The following is a 23,233-nucleotide window of genomic DNA, read 5'->3' as shown; positions in this document are numbered from 1 at the left end:
ATAATTTTTTTGGGCAACTTAACTTCATCAAATGAAAAAACTCAAAACTAGAAAGTTGTAGATCTCGTCGAGGGCTACAATTTTCATATAAAAATCATCTTTATACGATGTCGTATCGAAGAATTATGATTTTTTAAAGATTCAGCTGAAATAAATTAGAAAAGAGAAAAACAAAACCACTGCACTGTAGCAAATCCTAGGTTACTGTAGCAAATCCCGGCCGCACAGTGCCGTGCAAAACCGGGCTGGACCTGGGGTGAACGGGTTCGCAAGTTCAAGGGGCTAAATATCTGGTTTCTAAGTTCATGGATCTATTTGACACAGCACTGCAAGTTGAAGTGCCCACGGTGCATTTTACTCTTATTCCATTGTAGCTACCTGAAAATTGAGAATAGACAATTGAATTGGTAAGATGGCAGGGTGTTGCATGTATTGTTTAATGCTGTTGAAAGATCAATTCCTCTTATTTTACTTGCTGTCTGTACATGATGGATTCTTAATATTAGCTTCAGAACATATTATTGTGATTAATAATCTGAAAGCTATGCATAATTGATAAATTGGATTTGTCCATTCTCCCATTGAACTGAAATGTTGGCACTGAAACTCTCGTCTCAAGAGCTAGCAGAAGTAGTTTAAAAGTTGCAGTGATGAATCTACACATTACAATGTAAGGTTCAGATAGAGATATTCATATTTGAAAATAGATAAAACCACAATTAAACAATAAAGGCTACTGTGGTATGTTTGTATATATTTCCATCAAAACTAATTTGGAATCAAATCTTATGGTGATTTGCTAGCCTGTGATGTCGAGATATGATGATTTGCTCATTAATCAGGTTCTGTTTCAAACACCAAATCAGCAATCACTAAAAGGACCAGTACCACAATTCTTATGTTAAATTCACAAAGCCCATATTTTGTGAGAAAAAAGGATGCTAGTTGGCTACTGCTTTCATGTTACCACCAGTTACAAAGATAAAGATTAAGAGTATGCATTCAGACCTATCCAGCTATCCCCCAAAATAATCAACAAGCAATAATTTAGACCTATCCAGCCGTCCCTCAATTATTCCATAAGCAAATTATTCAAAGCTCAAACTGTTGGACAAACAAGCAACACGGAAAGGACATGAGGCAGGAGCTCTGATGTGGGTTGACCTCAGCAATTCAGGTTGCGTCCGTGGTGGCCTTTCCGTCGCCGGCCCGGGAGGCTTAAGGGCCCGGACGGCTTGACGCAGCGGCGTGCCCTTCCGCAGCCTTCCCGCCGCCGGCGATGGCCAGTCAGGAGTCTACCGTCGAGCTAGCGCGGGGCGGCCGGCGCCGAGCTCCGGCGTGAGGGCCGGCGGCGCGTGGAGGGGTGGTCCATGCTGGGGCTCGAGGGGCTGCGGCGCGGCACGGGATGGAGGGCCACGGCATGGACGGCGGCGAGGGCCATCAGGGGCATGGAGCAGAGGAAAGGAGAAGGCGTTGACTGGCTGACCGGGTACGCGGGTGGGTAAGTTTTCCGGTGACAAAAAAAATAATTTTAGAAACATTCTCTAACACGCTGTTTTTATGGGTTTCCATCCCCTCCCACCTTCCTCGGCCCGGATACACGGGCCCGACGTGAGAGGTATCGTGAACCCAAATTGGGTGAGAAAGGTTTTCAAAAGTTTTCGATCTTTATAGATAGATTTGGACGACACCTCATATATGTGATATGCCATTAAAAATGTAGATAGCACACAATTAGGTAGGCAAGTTATATACTTTGAGTCATTAATTGGACCGATTCAAAAAATTGATAAAATGATCCGGAATTGCATTCTGCGTAAATAATTTGGTAGAAAAAATAAACTAGAGTGGCATGTCATCTTAATTAATTAGCTGACCAAAAAATACTACTAGATACCCACTTGCATCCTTACATACAAATGGTTCATTACACGCACACGGCACACACGGTTAATTATACATATATCGCACTCGAGGTTTACAAAGTTATTCCAATTACAAATGGAAGATTAATAAGGAGCGGTACAAGTACACACAGAGATCGATTAGATAGGTACTTATTACTCCAATGCATATAGCATAAGCACGTTTAGACCCCAAAACAAAAGAAATGGAAGAAGGAGAAGAAGAAAAATAAGCGGTGTAAACACACATTTAATTTGCATATCCTCCTAGCTATATTAGAGAAACCATGTATGATATGGCTGAAAGAAAAAAACACTCGATGCCAGCTTGTTCGCTTGCTTTGTGTGTGTGTCTATATATATCTATATATATATATACACACACACACACACACACACACAGAGAGAGAGTATGCTGCTATAGATGCCACATGCTCGCTTGTAAGATCGGATCGGAACGGATAATAATCGATGAATGAAGCGAAGCATATGTGCATGGGTGCATCATCAAGAGCCGAGATGGGTGGTGGAGGCCAGCGCCACCGCCTGCGCCCACACCTTGAGCCGAGCCTTCACGTCCATCGGATCAGCTCCTCCTGCGTTTCACAAAGAAAAGAAAAAAAGGAAAAAAAACAGAGATCAGAAATCAGCTAGTAATCGCACATCACTCTTGCGATGGGTACGCGACGTGCATGCGTTGCGCAACTAATTAATCGAGATCGATGTCGACCAGTAATGGTCATGCAGCTATCTAGCATCATGCCGATGAATCTCATGATGACCAGGGATCCCAGACGGATCGTGACAGACGTGGACAGGTACTAGCAGAGCAACAAGAGCGAGCGAGCCATGGCCCATGGAGCGCCGCCGACGTGGCGATGGCTGACTCGCCGGCGGCAGGTGCGGGGGATGCCACGACGACGACGAAGACGACGCAGGGGAAAAGAAAGGGAAGGTAGGCGGTGCAGATGGAGGGGAAGAGCACTAATCAACTAGAGCGGGGTGATCATATTTAGCTACGTATATCCTCCCCAGTCCCTCCTGATGATTAATTAATACAGTAATAATAAAGGCCATCGTCTACGTCTAGTGCCCTTGCTGACCTGGCAGGGAACTCAGTCGTCGTGCTTGCCATGCCGGCCATGCCGCCATGGCAGGTTGCCGCGGGGGTTATTATATGCTTGCCTGCAGATATTATCTGCGGCACATGTCTCGTGTCTGTCTATGTCTAAGGCACGCCGTCGGTCTAGAACACCAGTTATTATATTGTTCTTGTATTATTCGTTCTAGGGGAATTGAATTGTTATCAGTAAATCACTACGTGTTCTGAACATGTATGTAGATTGTGAGATCCATCGTCCCCAGCTCGATCCGTGTGTGTGTGTGTGTGTGTGTGTGTGTGTGTGTGTGTGTGTGTGTGTGTGTGTGTGTGTGTGTGTGTGTGTGTGTGTGTGTGTGTGTGTGACCAGTGGTTACTACATACTTATCTATCAATCAGTCCATCACACAGCGGAGTGCGTGCGTACCGGGGCTGGAGACGGCGCAGGGGGAGTCGGTGCCGCTGCTGGCGGTGTGGGTGGGGCTGCTGCCGCCGGACGTCAGCCCGTAGCACTGGACCTCCACGGTGCAGTCGGGGGGGAGCTCCAGCCCGAGGTCGCGGCACGCGCGGACCTCGTCCACGTCCATGGCCACGCCGCCGCCGCCGACGGAGCCCGCGTGCTGGGAGTGGGCCGGCGAGGAGGCGCCCGACGCGCCGCCCCCGCCGCCGCCCTTCCCCACCACCACCACCACGGGGGTGTCCGCGTCGGGGGCGCCGCCGTTGCGCTCGTGCCAGCTCCGCTTCATCTCCCACGCGCGGTCCAGCCACGCCTCCCGCGCCGCGCGCTCGCGCCGCACCACCGTGAAGCTGCTCCGCCGCTGCTGCTGCCTCGCGGCGGCCCCCGCCGCGCCGAGGAACCGCGCCCACTGCTCCTCCGCCGCCTCCGGGTCGCCGTCGTGCTGCTGCTGCCGCCTCTTCGTGTCCTCGATCGCCAGCCACGCGTGCGGCGGCGGCAGCGCCCGCGCGCCGCCGAACGAGCGCCGGCGCCGCGCCGCCACCGCGTCGTCCTGCAGCCTCCCCGGCCTGCCGGCCAAGACGCCCTGGGCACGGGCGGCCGTGCTGCTGCCGGCGTCACCGCCCTCAACAGCCAGGCGGGACACCCGCCGGTTCGCCGCCTCCCTCGCCACGACGCCGCGGTCACCGCCGTCGCAGTCAACGAAGCCCCGCTGCTCGTCGTCCTCACCGGCGTGGCCGAGCCGTTGCTCCGTCGTCGCGGTCGCCATATGCCTGATCCGACGATCACCGTACCTACCAAGATAGTAGTCAAACTAGCTAGGAGCCTAGCTAGCTAGGATATCTAGGAGCCCAGCTGGCCCGTTCAGCTACGCAGAGAAGAGGAGATCCAAGTGGTGCAGGTGAGAATAGCTGGAGAGCGATCAGTGGTTGGAGTGGGAAGCATAGCCTGTCGGGTGTCCGGACCGGTCTATATATACCCGGCGGGGCAGTGAGGGCCGAGGTCACCGGCGGCGACGGCGACGGGTGGGGGAAGCGGTGGCGCGACACATGGACTGATGGACTGGGGCGGGCAGATAGACGGAGATGGCCGTGTGGTGACACTGTCGCTAGCTGCATGGTGTGGTGCTCGGTATGGTGGCGTGGTATGCATGGCAAGGAGAGTATGATCAACAGTGCCCTGTTCAACCTGGCGTACGTGTAGGTCGTCGAGACGGCCGACGTAATGAATTCAGGATTATTGGCTGCTAATTGTATTCAATGTAGCATATATCCGGTACAGGGCTTAGCTAGGAGTTGTGTGTAGTATCTGCAGTGTTCATGCATTGACAATGGTCAATTGTGGTACCTGAGTCATGCCTTTCTAATCAGATGGTTTTGGATGGAAGAAGGAAAACAAACGGCTACAACATACTCCTCCGTTCTAAATTACATGTCGTTTGACTTTTTCGATCTCAAATTTGACCACTCGTCTTATTAAAAAATTTATGCAAAATATCACTTCTTTTGTTGTGGCTTGCTTTATGAATACAAGTTCTTCAAGAATGACTTAAATTTGATTATGTTTGCACAAATTTTTTGAATAAGACGAGCGATCAAATTTGATAGTAAAAAAGTCAAACGACCTATAATTAGAAACGGAGGGAGTATATAGAAACTAGCTCACTCCATTATTTCCTTGTCTTAAAAAAACATAAGAGCATACGGTTCAAGATTCAAACTTTGAAGAGTTTGACCAACAAATACTGCAAGTATCTGTGATTTTTGTAATAATTGAAAATTAATTGTGCTACAGCTAATTTCATACTTGAAATGAAAAGTATATGTGTGGCTGTCAGGCGGCTGGAATAATTCTCGTTCACCACTACGCTCCACAACGTATATTGCCAAGCAACTATGGTGAGCGGGTTAGGACACTTGAAGCTTGTTTTCAGACACCTGGCTGTTGGCATGATCTTTATTTTTTTTTTCGGTTCCATGGCAAATAAATGCTTTAAGAGAAAATAGTAGTGCATACAGAGAAGCACGCCGCCTAGCTTAGATTCAAAAAACAGTGAGATCACGTACTGCTTATAGATTACTACTGACTTTCCGAGGACACAAGGCATTCTGCTATGAACATTCCGCCAAAACAAAAAGATTTCCATAAGATGTATAGATGTGATTCTGCGGTGGGTTTGGGGAATAGATCGATCGGGTCTGCCATTATATATATCGTGGTAGATAGGTTGAAACCGTCAGTCTCGTCGAACTCATCGCTCGCGTCGCTCAACAAGCAACGGGATGATTACACGCTTGCATCGCAGAAGTTTTCAAAATGATGGCTTGGCGATCGACCAGAGGATGGCACAGCACAGCAGCAGCATAAATTACATATAAGGCCGGGTGGTGTTTTCATTATCAAGCAGCCCGGATATATATATATATATATAAACCGCCGACGCCGAGAATGTACAGCCTCTAACGCTCGGAGAGCCACAAGTGGCGAAGCTGGCCTTTTCTCGGCGCCGGCAGCGTGATCGACATCTGCTAGCTGCGCTTCTTCCCCAAGTGCAGGTGTGTTACCGTCAGAGGATCGGCAGGCCATGATGGCCGGCCCCCAGATAAGCCTGACAGGGACGACCAATGGCGATGTATATGATCCGGATAGGTAGCATCGGCCGGGGGCGATTAAGCTTAACCACCCGTTAAACAATTGCCCAAAAGTAGTAAAGATGGGCATCATGATGAGGGCTCCGGCCGCTCTTGGAAGGGGGGAAGAAAAGGCAGCCGTGGACGGAGGAGGAGCACAGGCGCCACGCCGGACTCGTGTCTGGACGAAAAACTCGTAACTCGCTCGTTAGTAGCTCGGCTCGAGCTCGACTCGTTTTATAATGAGCCAGTTCGTTTTATAACAAGCCAGCTCGCTTTATAATGAGCCAGCTCGAGCTGGCTCGCGAGCCATAACGAGCCAAGATAAATAACAAATATTGTATGAATTAGTAAAAACGATCAAAAAATAATGATTGAACATGGTCATGGATGATAACATACTTTTTTTATTGTAAAATTCACATTATTTTATTTATTTCGCTTTATATATGCATGTGATGTGTTTTTTTATAGATTTACGATTATCATCTCTATGTAAATATTTTTATACTTTGGCTCGCGAGCCAAACGAGCTAGCTCGAGCCACTAATGAGCCGAGCCGGGCTAGCTTTCTGGCTCATTTGTATAACGAGCTATAACGAGTCGAGTCATAACAAGTCGAGCCACTAACCAGCCGAGCTATTTCGAGCCGAGCTGGTTTGATATCACCAGTGGTCGATCTCATTCAAAGCTGCGCCTGCGTGCGAGCGCGGAAGGAGAGGAGGAAGACGCCGCCGAGGCACACGTGGCGCGCGCGGGGCCGGGGGGCCCAGCCCGGACCGGGAGGAGAGGGCAGGGAGGGAGGGGTGACGTGGCGCGGGCGGGTAGCCAGGTGCGGTGGGGGTCGGCGTCGACGCGGTTAATCCGCCGCGCGAAAAGCGGGTGAGGCTGATCATTCTTAATTAGCCCTTGCGGATGGCGACGGCGCAGCTGCAGCTGTGGGGGATTAGTTTGATGATCAGGCCGGGTGGGGCCGGAGGGGCGCCCGCGTGGGGCCCACGAAATTTCGGTTTTTTTTCCGTTTCCGCTAGTTACCGGGATCCGAAATTTCGGTATTTTTCGATATATTTCGTTTCAAAATTCAAAATTCAACAAATTTCGTCCGAAATCCACCGAAATTCGCCGAAATTCACCGAAATTCCGGAACGGAATTCCGTTTCCGCTGATCACCGGGATTTCACCGGAAAACGAAATGGTTAACCTTGGTGTGCGGTGCCTCCTCCCTCATGCATGATCTCACGGGCGGACTCGTACTACGCTTAGGTAGACCACGGCAGTACTAGCTAAGCAGGATGAGCGCGACACGTATGCGTCGTGGTGAGGTACTACTACGACTCCACGTGAACAGTGGCATCCCGTGCACCTCGGCGTCTGCTGGGGTCGTGACACATCGGAAGCGTACGTGCACGTCCATGCGCACGCTTCCTTCCAAGGAGGACCGTGTATTTGGTGGTGAACGTAGACAACAAATTGTGTGTGTGTGTGTGTGTGAAAATGATTACATATATATAATATGCCACACCAGATGTCTAAGGAAGTGTCTAAGTGAGAGGTTGTATGTGTTGAAGTATATCTTTTTATCATATAGTACTATATATATAATATATATAAAAGGTTAGGAGTGATGTGTTTGCCACCATTGCTAATATTACTGAATTGTTTGGATCGACAAGTTTATTGCAAGAGGAGGTCGAGATTAACTGTGTGCAGGATGATGATGCCGCTATTACAAGGAAACGTACAAAAGCCCATGCCCGCGTGCTAATGGATAAATTAGCCAACACGTACTGCTGCACGTACAAGCAACACCTGGAAAGCAGAAAGGCCGGCTCGTGCAGTACATCAGGGAGGCTCCAACCTCACCTTTTCTTCTTGTTCACCTCGCTTTCACCTCGCATGCTTCCAAGTCCAAGCATGCCGGGGGGGGGGGGGCTGCTCCCGTGTATTTGGTGCGCCTACGGCCTACATGATTGCCCCCCGCCCATGCCATCAGCTTCAGCTGGGCGGCCGCTGCCAATCAGGTCCTGTTTCCGATTATAATCAGCTTATCAGTGAAAATAAGTGATAATCTCACCAAACGTCTCAATTATTATTATTTTTGCTTCTTCACTTCTCTCGGCGTGGATTATAAGCTAAGCGAAAGGCCCGTGCAACGGGCTGCGTAGGCGTCGTCCAGGGCTCGAGGCCTACTTCACGTTGATCAGGCTTTACGGCGACCACGGGCCGTAAGTAAGCGACACCTCCCATGGAACCGCGGATGGTCCAATATAAACAACGCGGGCAGCCCACTGAGTTCGCTGCGCACGTCGGCCCACTTACAACCCAGGATGACTGACGTAGTGGATGCGGCCCGGAGTATGTCTCGCTCGTGCGAACGAAATGTCTCACACAAGAAGCAGCAGCGCTAGGCCTGCTAATGGGTTGGGTTGAAATGAGTTTTATGGGGTGGGTTTTGAAATGGAGTGTGTTTGGATGAGTTAAAATGGGTTGTATTAGTTAATGGGTGGGTCGGGGCGGGTTCTATATAAATGCAGGTTGAGGCGGGTTGGGGTGGGTTGAAATGGATACTTTTTATAAAATAGTATAACTATATATAAATATGGGTCCCACGTGAGATCTGGACTCTAAAATTAAAACCACGTGTTTATATCAGAAAATTTTATCGAAATTGACTGAATTTTGTTGGAGATGACTCAGTACGACTGTTAGCTATTTTGTGCAAAGCAGTGTGGCTATAACTATCTGTGGGCCCCACATAAAGAGCCGGACCTTAGAATTAAAATCTCGCGTTCACACTATAAAATTTTATCGAAATTGACTGAAATTTGTTGGAGATGACTCAGTACGACTAGCAGCTACTCTGTGCAAAGCAGCGTGGCTAGAACTACACGTGGACTCCACATCAAGAGCCGGACCCTAAAATTAAAATCTCGCGTTCACACTATAAAATTTTATCGAAATTGACTGAAATTTTTAGAGATGAGTCAATATGACTGACAGATACTCTGTGCAAAGTAGCGTGGCTAGACATATATATAGTCCCCACATTAAGTGTAGAACCACTTAATTCTTATGATAGTAGAACCCATGTGTTTTTATGGGTTACCCGCTTATAATGGGGCGGGTTGGTTAGAGTTGAGAAATTAACTAATTGGGTTGGGTGGGGTTGGGTATCTAAATATGTTAATTTTGGGTGGAGTTGGGTTAGCAGGGCTAAGCAGCGCGCACCTCGGATCCTTCGTGGGCCGCAAACATTTCCGCCCACGAGAGCGCGCTCCTGATCCCTTTCGTGGGCCACTCAAAAAAAATCAAAATAACGTGACCAGGACAATTTTTAGCCGTGAGTAATTTTTTTTAAACTTCTACACCAACTTAAAAATCAAAATTACGCGATCAGGACAATTTATTGACTGCAAATCATTGATTACAAAGATGACGTCGTCTATTGATGCTGTATGTAGTAACCGTTGCTTGGTTGCTACCTTGTCCGAGCTAGGCATTCCAAACACTATAAAACTATAGCTAAATACAGAGAGCCGTTGGACTTTGCTCGAATAGACATTCTTTTATTTAGTGTAAGCAGAGAATGTAAGCAGAACTACTCTAAAAATCAACCAGTGTCTGCTCAACTGTTTCCTGTTTCTGAGAGGCAACAAGTACTACATCCCCATACCCAGTCTCAAATCAGCCCCAGCCCAGGAATTGCAAGTTTTTTTTTCTAGTCACGAACTTTAATCATCCAAGCTGGATCGCTCGGACAGCAGACCTGAACTAAAGGACATGCACGAACTGTGCTAAGATCTGATGTAATCATGTAAAGCAGCTAGGCTTTAGGAGGATGGCAGATTGCACCTTCTTTTTTTTTTGTTAGTAGGAGGAATAAATAATTGCCTGCCGATGATGCTGGGGTGACCTGACTTGTCCCTATCTTCCTTGCCGACATCTCATATCCCTCTCTTCTTTGTCGACGGCCAGGTGCTTTAGTTTGTTAAACAAACAAGGCCCAGATGCTTTACTATATTTCCCCTTCATATATAATTATGATCGTCGCCCTTAATCCATCTCTGTAACTGACCAACTAATCAGTTAATTGCAAATTAAATTAGCCAAGCTTTTCAAAACGTACAGCTTCCATCTGCACCAGCTAATGGTAGTGCTCTTTGACGCCTCTGATGCTAGTTCTTCAGATATACGAACGAATTCAGTCCCATCGATCGATCGATCGTTGCTACAGTCGCAGACGTCTTGTTTCTTCGCTCCTTTCTTGCGTGCGATCTCACTTTTGAGCTTTGGTTCACTAGGTAGGTTTTGATTTTTGTGGGTTGGGCTTTTCCTTGGTAGGACAGCTGCTGGGGCTCGCTCCTCCTCCATTGTTGGCTTTAAGCCTGGCGCCATGCGTGCAAGCGAGTATTGCCGTGGGCCTTTAATTTCTAGCTCTAGGCGAAGCATCCATGTGACGCGAGAAGGAACGACGACGACGACACGGGGCAGCATCATATCACAGCCTAGCTAACAGCCTAGCACGACTGATAAATCACACTGTCTCAGGTGGACGCATTGCTTGCATTTTCAGACGTAGAGCGCCTGGGTTCGACGTTTGTTCAGTTCAATTACCTGAAAGAAACTTCATGATGCATCCTCTTTTTTTTTTTTAACACTCACCGTACCTGGCGGTGAACAATTGCGTGATGTGGATGCATCTGCGTGGAGCTATATATATAGAAGCAATCATTCAGCGTCCTGCCCAGTGACCACGCACGCACCCCCGGCCCTCTAGCTTGTCTGGTGCTAATCCACGGTTTTGTTTGTTCGATGATGATGGTGATCATGACTAATTGGCCATTAGCATGTCATGGTACTGCTGAAGATTCTCACTAGCTAGGATATATGGGGCTGCCATGCCTCTCGTTTCAGCAAAGCAAATGAGTGGATGAGCTGGAAAGCCCCCCTCCCTCAACAAGTAGTGGTGAGCAGGGCCAGCACAAACACAACCGAAGGGCATGGCCTATGGCAGCATGCAGAAAGGGCGTCTAATCATCAAATCTAACCTAATAATCTCGATCACCTCACCTCATCTCATCTCAGCAAGCAAGGCTGCGTGTGCGTATATTGCTACAGAGGCGAGGCTCCAAGGCGACTTAGCTGTGAGTGCGTGTTGTTAGTAGTGTGGGATTTTTGTTTGTCTGGAGGCCACCTGTCTTTATTTCCCATCCATTCAAGGGCACTAGACACTAGAATGTATCATCAGGGTTCAGGACCATGCCCTCCACTGCACTGCATTTAATCTCCTCCTTTATGGGCTTGCTCTGCATTCCACCGCATCTTTTTCACGAGCACTGTAGAAGGTCATCTCATTTGCACAAGTGCAAGGACCATACCATCCATCCCCCAAGCAACACGATGGGGGACGGCACTGCAAATGCCTGTCCTATCATGCTTATTAGTAAGTGCAAGCAGATAGATAGGGCAGGGCACTGCATGCAATTAAAGTGTCCAAGTGCAGATGGAAAAGATGATTTGATCAGCCTGTCCCAGGGAAACGATTGGAACAAAACGCCAGATCCCTCTGTAGTGTTACCTTCAGTTACCCTGCAGGCGTTCTGGTGGTGGACAGTGGACTGTGTCTGCACCTGCAAGTGTCCCTTTTCAGACTTCAGAGCTATGCTTTTCCTCCCACACCTCTCTAGTGCTGGTGGTATTGTGTGATGGGTTCCGGCAATACTTCAAATGCTCTCCAATATAATTACTTTTTCAGCAACATGAATCTTTTCCAAATTTTGTCTGGTACCAGTTACCAAATTCGGAGCAAAAGTTCAGTTGTTTTGCTTCTTTCTGCCAGGGCTACGTACATCGTTCAACTGTTCTTCAGAAAACGCAGGGAATCATGATGTGTTTGCTCTCCCATCCTTATTAGTACTGAGAAATAAGCGATGTGTAATTTGTAGTCCAGTTGAATATTGGAGCATAAGTATCATCGTGGTGATAGCCACGCCAAAAGTTTTGATTCTTGTATTTTTCTAGTATGAACACCTGATACGTTCACATTGCTAGTCTCTTTCTCGTGACTCAGTCGGCGTAGCATCTCTGCCTCTTCAAAACCAACCATAAATACGGCGATTTCTGAATGTCCTAGCCATGATTTTGATATGTGATTTTATTTCAACCCGTGTATACACATGCAAGCCAAAATTCGATGCCCTTCAACGTGCTACTTTATGTAGTCCGAAGATCTGTGTTCCCTTAAAAGGGCTAGAAATTGAAATCCTGATAATATAAATAAGAGCAATAATCAAACTAGTCGTGCCCTTTTTCGAAAGACCTAATCGTGCCCATAATGTGGCGCGTTTGGATGAGAGAGTGATTGCTCCAGAAACTTTAGAAATGAATCAAAATGCGAAGTAAATTCTTCCGAACATCGCAATCGAAAACTAGTCAAGTCGATTTATTGAAAACCGGTGTGGACCTGACGGTTTTGGTCCTTACAACTTTTATTATGCTGAGTCTGAGATGATAGATGGCAACTAGTCACAAAGATTTTTCAGGGCCCCAGACGAGATTGTCTCAAGAGCTGCATGCACAGCGCCAATTAATTTACCAGCAAGCTTTCTTAACAAGGTGCCTTTGCAGTGATGGAGCAAGAGAATGTATGGCACACGCTCCACTGAGCAAAAGGCTGTGCTGCCGGGTGCTCCCTGCTGGTGCACGCGATCATTGAGCTGACTGGTGAAGCCTGCTAGTAGCTACGAGCGTTTGGATAAGGGACAAATCGCCGTGAGGGACGGACGCTTTGCACACACATGCACATGTAACTACATGCACGCACACATTCGTTCGTTCCCTTCCTGCTTTATTTTGCTTTTTGATCATGTCAAGTTAGTTACTTATGTTCCTATGGTCCCGGCTGATTGCTCGAGTCTTTGAGTGATCCGGTGACACATCTCTGCACAAAGTTGTCTGTACTCTGCTTGTACCTTTTCTTCAACTTTGGATCTGATCTCGAATACAAGTCACATTAATTATCAACACGATGCTCAATATGATACCTTGACTATAGCATATCTATATACAAGAACACGTTTTTTTAAAAAAGAAAAAAGAAAAAAATATTCATATAACATGGGAATAAAATAGTGCTCATCGTACATAGTAAATAAATGTGGTAATATTTTTCAGATCCTGATCATAGTCGAAGAAAAAATAGGTTAGTTTAACCGACAGCAGCCTGAAAATGATATTTGGGTCGAGATGCATGGCAATAAGCAGGGCGTCTGCATGCATGATGTGATACGTACGTATCGATCAGTAGGTCTCTACCATACATGGACCATGATGCACGCACGCTTTACTGGCACGAATGAAATGGAACGGCAAGATTCCGGATGCGAAAACAAGAACAAGTCGATGGAATAGTCGATCGATCGTGCAAAGACGGTCGACTTAGCTTCGTTCATGTGCACTTTGGAAAGATGCGTGTTAGTAGCAAAGTCGTTGCGCATGGTGGTCCTCGATCGCGGAAGGTGAATGGAACTGCACGAGAGAGGCCGGCCGAGGATGGAAGATGGATGGCATGGACCGGCCGGATCGATCCCCTTGGACACAGGCACGCACACAGCCCAGAAATAAAGCACGCGCACCGTCTCCGTCTCCATCTGCACACCTGCAGGGCTCCTGTCCGGCGACGCGCGGGGCACGGCCATGCACGTCGCGGCCGGCCGGCGCCGGTGGTTGCTCTCTCGTAGGTAGCTGGTCTCGTGCTACACGTATACCTCGTACGGTCACCTATCGTTAGTTGAGGTCACGACGACGGCATGGCCCCCAGCTGGGCCGTGGACTCGCCGGCCAACAGCACGGTGGTCCGGTCCCGGCGTTCCTGGCACTGGCAGGGCGCGCGTGGACGGCCCGCGGAGCACGACGCGCGTTACGGCGACCGGCGGCGGACAAGCAGGAGTGGCGCGCGGCGATGCAAGATAAGACACGGCCGCGGGCGGCAAGCCCGGCCCGGCGCAGCACAGGGACGTCTCAGCTGCCGCGATGGAGAGCCGCGGCCCCCTGGTACACCGATCGATGCATACCCGCCGGCCGATGTCTCCGGAGGAAACAAACGACGGCGACGACTACCCCCCGGGTTTGGCGGGCGACCTGCTCTGCTACCGGCCCGGCCGGTAGGGCGGACGTCGCCGCGGCCCCCCATCCGCCGGGTCGCTAGCTCCTGGCTCAGCGCGCGCGCGCCGGGGGTGCCGGAGGGAGGGCGCCGGAGCCTGCGCGGGCGACGTCGTCCGTCCGTCGCTGTCCGATCCGGCGGCCACTTGCGCCGACGACTCTGGCGACGGCCGGCGGGGGGCCCGCGCGGGCGAGCGACGGCACGGTCGCCGTCGCCGTCGCCGCAGCTGTGTCGTCGCCTGCCTCTCGATCGCTAGCCCGGTGGCAACTTGTGCGTGGCCCGGCGCGCGCCCCGGCGGGGCGGCGCCTAGCGTGCACGCCGAATTGCCGATATGCAGCTGCTGCGGCCTTTCCCTTTCGCCCGGTACCATTTTGTCGGCGCAGCAAAAAGGGTGAGCAGCAGCTGCTCAACAGATAGCTAGGCTGGCGCTCGTGTGTGCATGCGCACGTGACGCCAGCCGTTGTCATCATCACTTAATAATAACCTTTAGACTGAGGCCAACAGCGCGAGACAAAATCATTTTTACCTCACTCTCGCCACTGTGCGTGTTCGGTTCCTCTAATAGACGGAGCATCGCGGGAGACAAATTGCTTACGGAGGAGAGAGGGGATGCAAAATTGCATCGCCTCTCTCCTCAAAGGCATTCGAGCCGAGGGAGGGGAGCAAAGCTCCGGCGGCGAAGCCGTGCTGCTGCCGTTCCACTGCGCCGCCCCGCCCCTTCGCTGTCGCTGCTCACATGCGCGCGCGCCGCCGCTTCGCCTTGCCGCAGCTCCGCCGGGCGCGGGCTGCGACGCCGCGCGCGGGCCTCGCCACCTCACGCCGGCTGCCCCGGCTCGCCTCGACGGCCGGATCCAGGGTAAAGGAGCAGGGCGGAGGCCACCATGCCGCAGGAGCTCGCGGAGACAGGTGCTCGCCGCGGGGTCCGCCGCCGCCGCACCGTAGCCGCGCCGCTCGCCGTGGAGGAGGCTGGGAGGGAAGGAGGTCGTGCCTGCCGCCGCTTGGAGGTTGCGAGGGAGGCGCCGCCAGCCTGGCCGCCATGGAGAGGGATGGCCTGGTCGCCATGGGTCCGCGGAGAGTGAAGGGGAGAGCGCGGAGCGGCTGTGCACGCCGCGCCTCCTCGGCGCGTGTCACACCCTGAAATTTTTGGATTTCAGGATGTGATTAAAACTAAAAATAAAACAACATTTTTTTTGTAATTTTAAAAATTTATCCAACACTTATTTCTTTACAGGGAATTTAGTGTAAAATAAAATATATGTTGGTTGTTTTCCAAATTAAATAAGGTTGTTTTTTTTGTTGCATTCATGCCACCTTTGCATTGTTTTATTGCTTGTTGTTCAATTTAAATTTGAATTTGTATGAGTTTGAATTTAAACTGAATGTGTTTGAATCTTTTCAAAAATGGAAAAGCCTTCCTTTTTCCCTTCTCCTTTTCAGCCCAGCCAGCCCATCTCTTCTTTTTCTTTTCTCTTCTTTCCCGCGGCCCAGAAAATCATCTCGCCGGTCCGTTCCCTTTCCCTCTCCCTTTTCTTCCCTGCGGCCCAAAACCATCCCGCGCCGGCCCATCTCCTTTCCCCGACCCGCTCCGCCTCCCCTCTCTCACCATCACTGCCACGTGGGCCCCGCCCGTCAGGGCCTTCTTCTCTCCCTTGTGCGGCGCGGACTCGAAGCCGAGTCCGGCCTGGGCACGCCTCGCCGCGGCCTTCTCTTGGCGCGCACGCCAAGGCAACTCCTCCCGGCCCTATAAATAGCGTCGTGGACCTCCTCTGGACCCCCGCTTCGACCCGCAGTCGCCTCGCTCGCGAAACCCTAGCAGCCGCCGCCATTGGAGCTCGCCGAGCTCGGGACGCCGCCGCCTCGCCGCTCCTCCTCGCCAAGTTCACCGCCCCAGAGTTTCGCAACGTAGCAAGGGAGCTCTCCGACCCCTTTTCCCCCTCCCTCTCGCTCTCCTCCGACCGCGCGAGCTCACCGGAGCTGTGCGCCGCCGCACGCCTCCGCGAGACCCGCTCCGGCCACCGCAGCCCTGCACAGACCCCTCCATCAAGTTCGCGACGTCACATGCTCGCTCCCCGTCCCAAAACCCGAGCTAAACAAGCCCGGACGGCCGTTTTCGGCATTCGCTGGCAACCCCGCCGCCCCGCGCCGCCGCCAACCTCGCCGCCGGTCGCCTAGCGCCGCCGCCCGCTCGCCCGATCCAGTCCTAGCCGTCCGATCGAGATCCAGCGGCCCAAAACCGATCTAACCCGAGTCAAGACCCCAGGATACCGGTCAACCCTAGGACGTTTTACAAAAGAGACCTTAGGTTTTCTAGTAATCAACCCGCGGTCCACTTTAGTTCAAAAATAATTACGTACAAGCCCTTTTATTTTTAGTTTAGCCCCTGCCTTTTTGTAAAATAGAACCCGTCGTCCTTGAGCTGGAGTTTTGCACGCTAGCCCCGAGTTTAGGGTTTAATTATGTTTTAGTCCCTGGTTTCTTCAGATCTAGCCCCTGGAAGCTCTGTTTCTTCACAAATAAGCCTCTAGACCCCTGTTTTAGCCATAACTTCTCTGTTTTAGCCCCGTTTTCATCGATTCTTGCGCTCACGTGATCCTTGTGACGTGTGCAATAGCTTTATCACCTTGTTATCCATTGTGAGCACACTTTACTGTGCCTCGCAAATACTTTTTGCTAGCCCTTTGTGTCCGTAGTTAATCGCGACTAGATCCCTGAAGCACCGTTTATCCCATAGAATCGCCGTTTTAGTTTCGTTTTTCGCGTTTCTTGCGCTCTCGTAACCGTAGCAGCGAGCCCTTTTCTTTAGTACGTTCTTTTAAAGGTTTTCTTTGTATTGGTGTATTGTTCTTAGATGTATCTTTTTGTTTGCTTTGTATGGTTGCTCGTTGATTGCCTCGAGTAGAAGGATTATTGTTCGAGGTTTGAAGATCAAGTTCCAAGTGAGCACAAGCTGAAGAGCAGTAAGAGTAGCTTTTCGTTGGTGAAAGGCAAGTGACCCTAACCATACTTCTATCTATGCTTATTTATGAGAATACTTGATTTAATTGGAACATGGAGAACCACCCAAAAAAACCGTACAACCACAATACCATATGGCTCTGGTCTTGGCTAAGTAACTAGATGATCTATATGTCGTGCCTGGGGCGTTTGATTGGTGGATTTTTGGGTTATCGAGCTTTGAGGAGCGGGTAAAGGAAGCTTCGTCTTCTGAGGTACCGCAGAAAGCAAGGGACCAGTGCGTACATATAGTGATTCTTTGGAAAAGCCTCGTAGCGTCCCTATGCAGTCATACCTAAGGAAGTGTGATATGGTGCTTGGCCCGCACTTGCATAGTTGGGTTCAAAGTTCTTCGGAACTTTTACGCGAATTGTGGTGAAAGTGTACAACCTCTGCAGAGTTAAAACTAACCGGTTAGCCGTGCTCACGGTCAAGAGCGGCTTGGACCCTCACATGATTAATTTAACTTAAAGATGGAATTAAATTATTTTCTGGTTATTTTTTGTGGCCTTGCTAAGTACCAACCATAAGTGTACTCACCCTTGCTTACTGCTGCTCAGAAGAGAAAGTTGAAGTATTTGAAGATGATGCTGAGTTCTAGGCGTGCGCAACCCCCAGTCGATTGCCTGTGAAGTTGAAGCCATCGTTTTCAGGATAAGCTGTATAACTCTGATAATCTTTTAATTATTCTTTTTACGTGATACTGTTACTGATTATTCACTTATAATGTCTCTATATGTATGAAACTTGATCCTGGCATACATATAGATATGCATTCGGTTTTGTCCTTAAAACCGGGTGTGACAGCGCGCTGCGGTGGGTGCTGCTGCTCCGGTGAGCGCTCAGCCCGATTCGCTGGCTCCGCGCCTTGGACGCCGCCGTGCGAGCTCGCCGCAGACCGGCCGCCGCGCGCCGCGCCTCCCGCGGCGGCTTGGCGGCGTCGGACTCCTTCCTCTGCTTCTTTCTCTCCATGGCCAGCTTCTTCTTCTTCGCCGGTGCCTCGGCGACGGCGGCATCATCACGGGAGGCGTCCGAGGCAGAAACAGCCTCGGGCACCACGAGGTCAGTCTGGGGCCTCTTTTTACCGGCCATCCGAGCTCACTCGCCGTGATTCTGAGCACGGCGTCGAGGCGGCGGAGGAGTAGGGCGGAGCGGCGGAGGCTCCGACTGGAGATGAAGGGGAGGGGGCGGCGCGGACCGGAGGAGAGCGAGGACGGCCTCTTTTTCCTTCCTGCTGTTGGAGACGAAGCTTTTTGCTTGCCCGAGCCGGCCTCCGTGCGCAATGCATATCTACGAATGCCTATCCCATTTTGCAATCGCTTGTTGGAGTCGGTCTTGGTTTCTTCTAGATGAATGAACCTTACACGAACCAGCAGTTGTGCGTACCGTCATGCCGTTAGCTAACTTATAGGCAACGACCGAGCTCCATACGTACGTGTAGGCCGCACGTACGGTCAGGGTCGACGTGTACAGCTTACCGGCCAAAACGAACACACTTTCTTTTTTCCTTGAGCGTGCATGTAGAAGAAGAGTAAAGAGATCAGATACCCAACAACCGTGTACAACAGCAACAACTAACATCACACACAACCCGTGTGCTTCAGTCTAGCTAGTGCCAACTACTCCTATCTTATCTGCTCTAGCAATACGTACAAGGCGCACTCCTATACGGCTTAATACACTAGCTAAGTAGGAGTAGCTAGTAACCACTCACCCTCCACGTACGTACGCCGATCGATCTTATTAATCCTAATTTATTGGCGTGTCTTCTCGCCAGCTGGCCCGATATGTTAATTGTCGGGCTGGGGTTAGCTGGCTGTTGCTGCTAGCTCACTGTAGTTGCCGTGTGTGAGCTGGTTGAAGGCACGTACGCACACGCTGCTAGCTCTCGATCGTAGTATCGTCATCGAAGCGCGTAGTACAGTGCAAATTGTGTCAACATGCACGCGTCTGCCGCCACCGAGATCGACCGAGTGCATCGCCAAACAGTGGGCATCGCACTGTAGGAACGTGGTAATAATCACCAAATATTTTTTGCTGAACTACTGGGATAATACAGATGGGAGGAGAGGATCAGTGACTGCATGCATGGAGGGAGGGAGGGAGGGAGGGAGAGGGATAGATGATGCTGGCTAGCTAGTTCTAGGTTGCACTGGGGACTGGACATGGGCCTGGCTAGCTCGAACGTTCGGGCGGTGCAGCATGAAACGAAAGGAGACATGCATGCGCATGGACCAGACGATCTTTCTGTCCATCAACTGGGGAGATCTGGAGACCGGCAAGCAGTGCAGTGAACTGTTAGTTGTTGGTACCATGCCAGCAACTAACTAATAAGCTACAGTAACAGAGAAGCTTAGCTAGTACTACATTAGAACCGACCAAGAGCCGCCGACGATCGACGCGTCATTTACTCATTTGACGCCGCCTGCAGGTCCTGGCATGCAGCTGGCGCGCGCGATCATCGTCATCAGCCGGCCGGCCGGCCCTTTGCATGCATTATCTGCTTGCTGCTGGTTGAGTTGGATCGATCGAGCCAGAGGCCCGTACGCACGCACAGTGTTAGTAGTGGCTCATCATCATCTATCAGAGCTGACGACGCATGCATCTCGTCTTATCTTCAGTTTCCCACAGCTGCCTGCAGCCTAAAGCTACTGTACATTTAGCAGACGACCGCTGACTCACCGCCGTCGTCGTCCGCCGATCCATCACTCGCGAGCTGACCTCTCGATCGATCTCCATTCCAAGTAGTACTCTATATTACGCTCATCGATCAGACGACTATATATGACGTGTGCACCGTCGTCGCGCTGCTTGGGTGGCCCACATGCACCCACACACGCATGCATCCGTGCGTGCGTGCGTGCATGGCGGGCGGCGTACACGTATACACAGGAGTTGCATTGGGCGACCGACGACGGGTCCGTGGGCCGCACGACCGGCGGCGCGGTTGATGCGCCGCCGGGCGTCACGCGTACGTCGTCATCATCGCCAGCTAGCTGCAGGCCGGCCGCCGGGCCCCACCCTAAACCTGGCGGCAACGACGCGTGCAGCTAGCTACCAATTACAATTAGGCTCGACGACGTTGGCCAAGCAAGCAAGCATGCGTCTGCCCGGCCGGCCGGCCGGCACTGCACATGGCGCGAAGCAAGGGAACGACCCGGCCGTCTTCTCTCGTCGTCGTCGTCCTCCTGGAGCCAAAATAATATGCTGCCTCAGCGCTCGCTAGCTAGCAGCTTGCTGATTAAGAACCCTCTTATTGCTAACAAGGATGTACTCCCTCCGTTCTAAATTATAAGTCATTCCAAGAATTTCAGAGAGTCAAACTATCTCAAAGTTTTACCAAAATTATAGAAAGAAATATAAAAAATTTATGAAATCAAATAGATATACTATAAAAATATAGCTAACAAAGAGTGTAATGGTACTTAATTGGTATGATAAATGTTATTATCTTGTTATATATATTTAGTCAAACTTGAAAAATTTTGACTCTCCAAAATTTTTGAAATGACTTATAATTTGGAATTGAGGGAGTATAATCAGTGGGAGAGCGAGGGGTCGACAGGCAACCACTCCCTCCAGCTTATTGACAGTTCATTCCGTGTGGATCATATATATCCAACAGTACACGCACCCGGCCGGCCGGCCCAGCCATCATCATTAGTATAGCAGGCCTGCGTGCCTGGCTGGGATTATTGGGTGATGATGCATCATGGACATACATGCATCATGCATGTATGTAATAAAAAACGGATTAGTTAATAATTAGCTACAGGCAGGCAGGCCCTTGTGGTGCTAGCTAGCTAGCTCTCTACCTAGCTAGCTAATAAAGCTAGCTATGTGTGTGACATGCTATGCCATGCTTAGCTTGATTGATGTGCATGCCCGGTCCGCCTGTACTCAGCCACAGTAGTGTGAACTGTGAGGTGCAGGAAGCTCATCGTCAACAAGAAGAAAACACCGGCTTGAGATTCAGTTATGGGTGGAGGCCGGGGCAACTAGATTGGGTTGTCTTAGATGTGAGGAGTAGGCTTGCTGTGCTTTAGGCCGGTGTTTTCTTCTTGTTCGAACGGCTTGCCGTTTAGACCCGCCGAGCCTCCACTCGGCGTTGGGCTATTGTAAACTCTTATTCTTCTGCTTAATACAATGATGCGCGGCTCTCCTACAATTGTATGATTTCAAGATTAATTATTATGAAAAACGCATGTATGCATGCATTTTTTGAGTCCAAACGGTCAATATAATAATTATCATTGAAATTTACTGGCTATGAAAACAATCAGCTCATCACATACAAGTCAACATACTTAATTATATATGCTAGTTCCTACTAGCTTCCTAGCTGCAGGAAGCTTCTCAGTTCCCCTCCCACCTCCGCAAGCACCACTTCATTAACTATCTTACTTATCTACCTTTTCCAATATGGCGGCTCTATTATTATCTAATACTCCTGCTTTTAAATTTATATCCATAGGAGATTCTAAACACTGTTAGCTAGTAACCCTAGCTGACCTGTACATGTGTGTCGACGTATCCTCCTTTTCCAATTGAAAAGGAAGAACCAATCTACACGGCCAAAGATTTGGTTGCTATATATTAAAAAAAAGTAGGGGTGAAAACGATCATGACATAGCTAGTCTTTGCGAATGATGATGAATCTAGAGAATCCTTAGCTTGACAAACCCTTTATGTGTTGATTGGAGGCGCCATACACAAATGGGAAGCCTTTTCTTGATTTTTTTTCGTCTCTTCCTCTGGCTCCTGATCTCTCCCTTTTCCGTGCGTGATTGCTTGTGCTTGAGAGCTAGCTTTAGGCTTTAGCTTGGAGCCGACACGCAGGTCGGTTCCTCCTGTCGCGCTGCACAAGTACAACTGCAAGCACCATGAAATTTCCACGGAATTATATTCCACTCTTGACTTTGCATTTTAGATGTTCCTGCCATGAATCACATGCACATGATCAAGTTTGTTTTGATTTTCTTTTTGTAGACCCTCATCATGAAAATGAGAAGTTTCATGGAACTCACATGAGAGTGATACACAGTTATTTTTCAAATTCATGGAGATATACCTACAAACTTAATTGCACCTATTGTAACTAGTGAAACATGTTCATATACAAGGCATTCATGATGATGGCATGCATTGCATTGGCTGATATGTTTACAACTTGGCACCTTTAATTTGCCACAAGGTATTCTAGAAAATTAATATAAAGAACAACAGAAGCAACTACTTTAATTTTTTGATGAAACAAAAGAATATACTACCTGTCCAATTATTGGATATTCTTTCGATCGAGATGGCAGTGGCTGATACATACATATTTTATTTTTAAGAGGTTTTTGTCACTTGTCAGCGGACCGACACCACTGGTCGGCCGGCGCCGGTCTTCGTGACGATGAGCAAATATTCTGATGATTATGCCATACCAAATCGAATCATGCATGCACATTATTATTATTATTATATACCTGCGCCGGCGAAGATCGAGTTGATCAAATCGGGACGTGTACGTGCATGGGATATGGTTTTATAACGTCAACTGTGGCCAACAACCTTTTTTGTGAGGAAAAACTACCCAATGATGGATTTACAGTCGCTCATGACTATCTGTACTCACGGTCAATCAACCCAAACAGTGGGTCCCATGCCCACGTGATATCTCGGCAGCCTTTCTGTCCGTCCCTCCATCTCCTTCCTTTTTTTTTATCTCTTTCTTCCAACTCCGGTTGGGGGTGGGAGACTTCGCGAGCTCCACATCCTAGGGGCGAGCGGCGCGGCGGGGAGGCTTGGCGGGCCGGTGGCAGACTTCCTGGGGAGGCGCGGCGGCGGCGAGGCGGGGCTGGTGGCGGGGGGTGCCGCGGCGGGCCGGTGGCGGAGGCAGCGACGATCTCTCCAGTAGTTTTTTTCTTTTTGAGTTTTGGATGCAAAATTTTTTTACAAAACTTTTCCTCAAACTTTCTGTAGTTAAATTTTTTACAATTATTC

General features: G+C 49.8%; 2 protein-coding genes across 2 annotated transcripts; both read right to left on the bottom strand.

The window, feature by feature from the left end:
- Positions 1–1,860: 1,860 nt before the first annotated feature.
- On the bottom strand, positions 1,861–4,393 carry LOC120697391. The gene is made up of 2 exons (XM_039980600.1): positions 3,431–4,393; positions 1,861–2,500 (listed from the first exon to the last, which is right to left on the bottom strand). The coding sequence occupies exons 1-2, from the start codon at positions 4,224–4,226 to the stop codon at positions 2,412–2,414; spliced, it is 885 nt and encodes a 294-aa protein (XP_039836534.1). The 5' UTR covers positions 4,227–4,393; the 3' UTR covers positions 1,861–2,411.
- A 10,587-nt stretch (positions 4,394–14,980) lies between these two features.
- LOC120700574 lies at positions 14,981–18,334 on the bottom strand. The gene is made up of 2 exons (XM_039984825.1): positions 18,038–18,334; positions 14,981–15,382 (listed from the first exon to the last, which is right to left on the bottom strand). Exons 1-2 carry the CDS (start codon positions 18,332–18,334, stop codon positions 14,981–14,983), a joined length of 699 nt encoding a protein of 232 aa, XP_039840759.1.
- Positions 18,335–23,233: the final 4,899 nt, after the last annotated feature.

The sequence above is a fragment of the Panicum virgatum genome, chromosome 3K, assembly GCF_016808335.1.
Source record: "Panicum virgatum strain AP13 chromosome 3K, P.virgatum_v5, whole genome shotgun sequence".
NCBI classification, from domain to species: Eukaryota; Viridiplantae; Streptophyta; class Magnoliopsida; order Poales; family Poaceae; genus Panicum; species Panicum virgatum.
This window is presented reverse-complemented; position numbering and strand designations above follow the sequence as displayed.

Bases quoted from the DNA above. Each gene is read 5' to 3' on its own strand.
- LOC120697391 (XM_039980600.1), bottom strand. From the start codon at position 4,226: ATGGCGACCGCGACGACGGAGCAACGGCTCGGCCACGCCGGTGAGGAC. The intron at 2,501-3,430 runs GTACGCACGCAC...TGTGAAACGCAG, and splicing joins CTGCGCCGTCTCCAGCCCCG to GAGGAGCTGATCCGATGGAC.
- LOC120700574 (XM_039984825.1), bottom strand. From the start codon at position 18,334: ATGGCCGGTAAAAAGAGGCCCCAGACTGACCTCGTGGTGCCCGAGGCT. The intron at 15,383-18,037 runs GTTTTAAGGACA...CAAAAATTTCAG, and splicing joins GCAGCGCGCTGTCACACCCG to GGTGTGACACGCGCCGAGGA.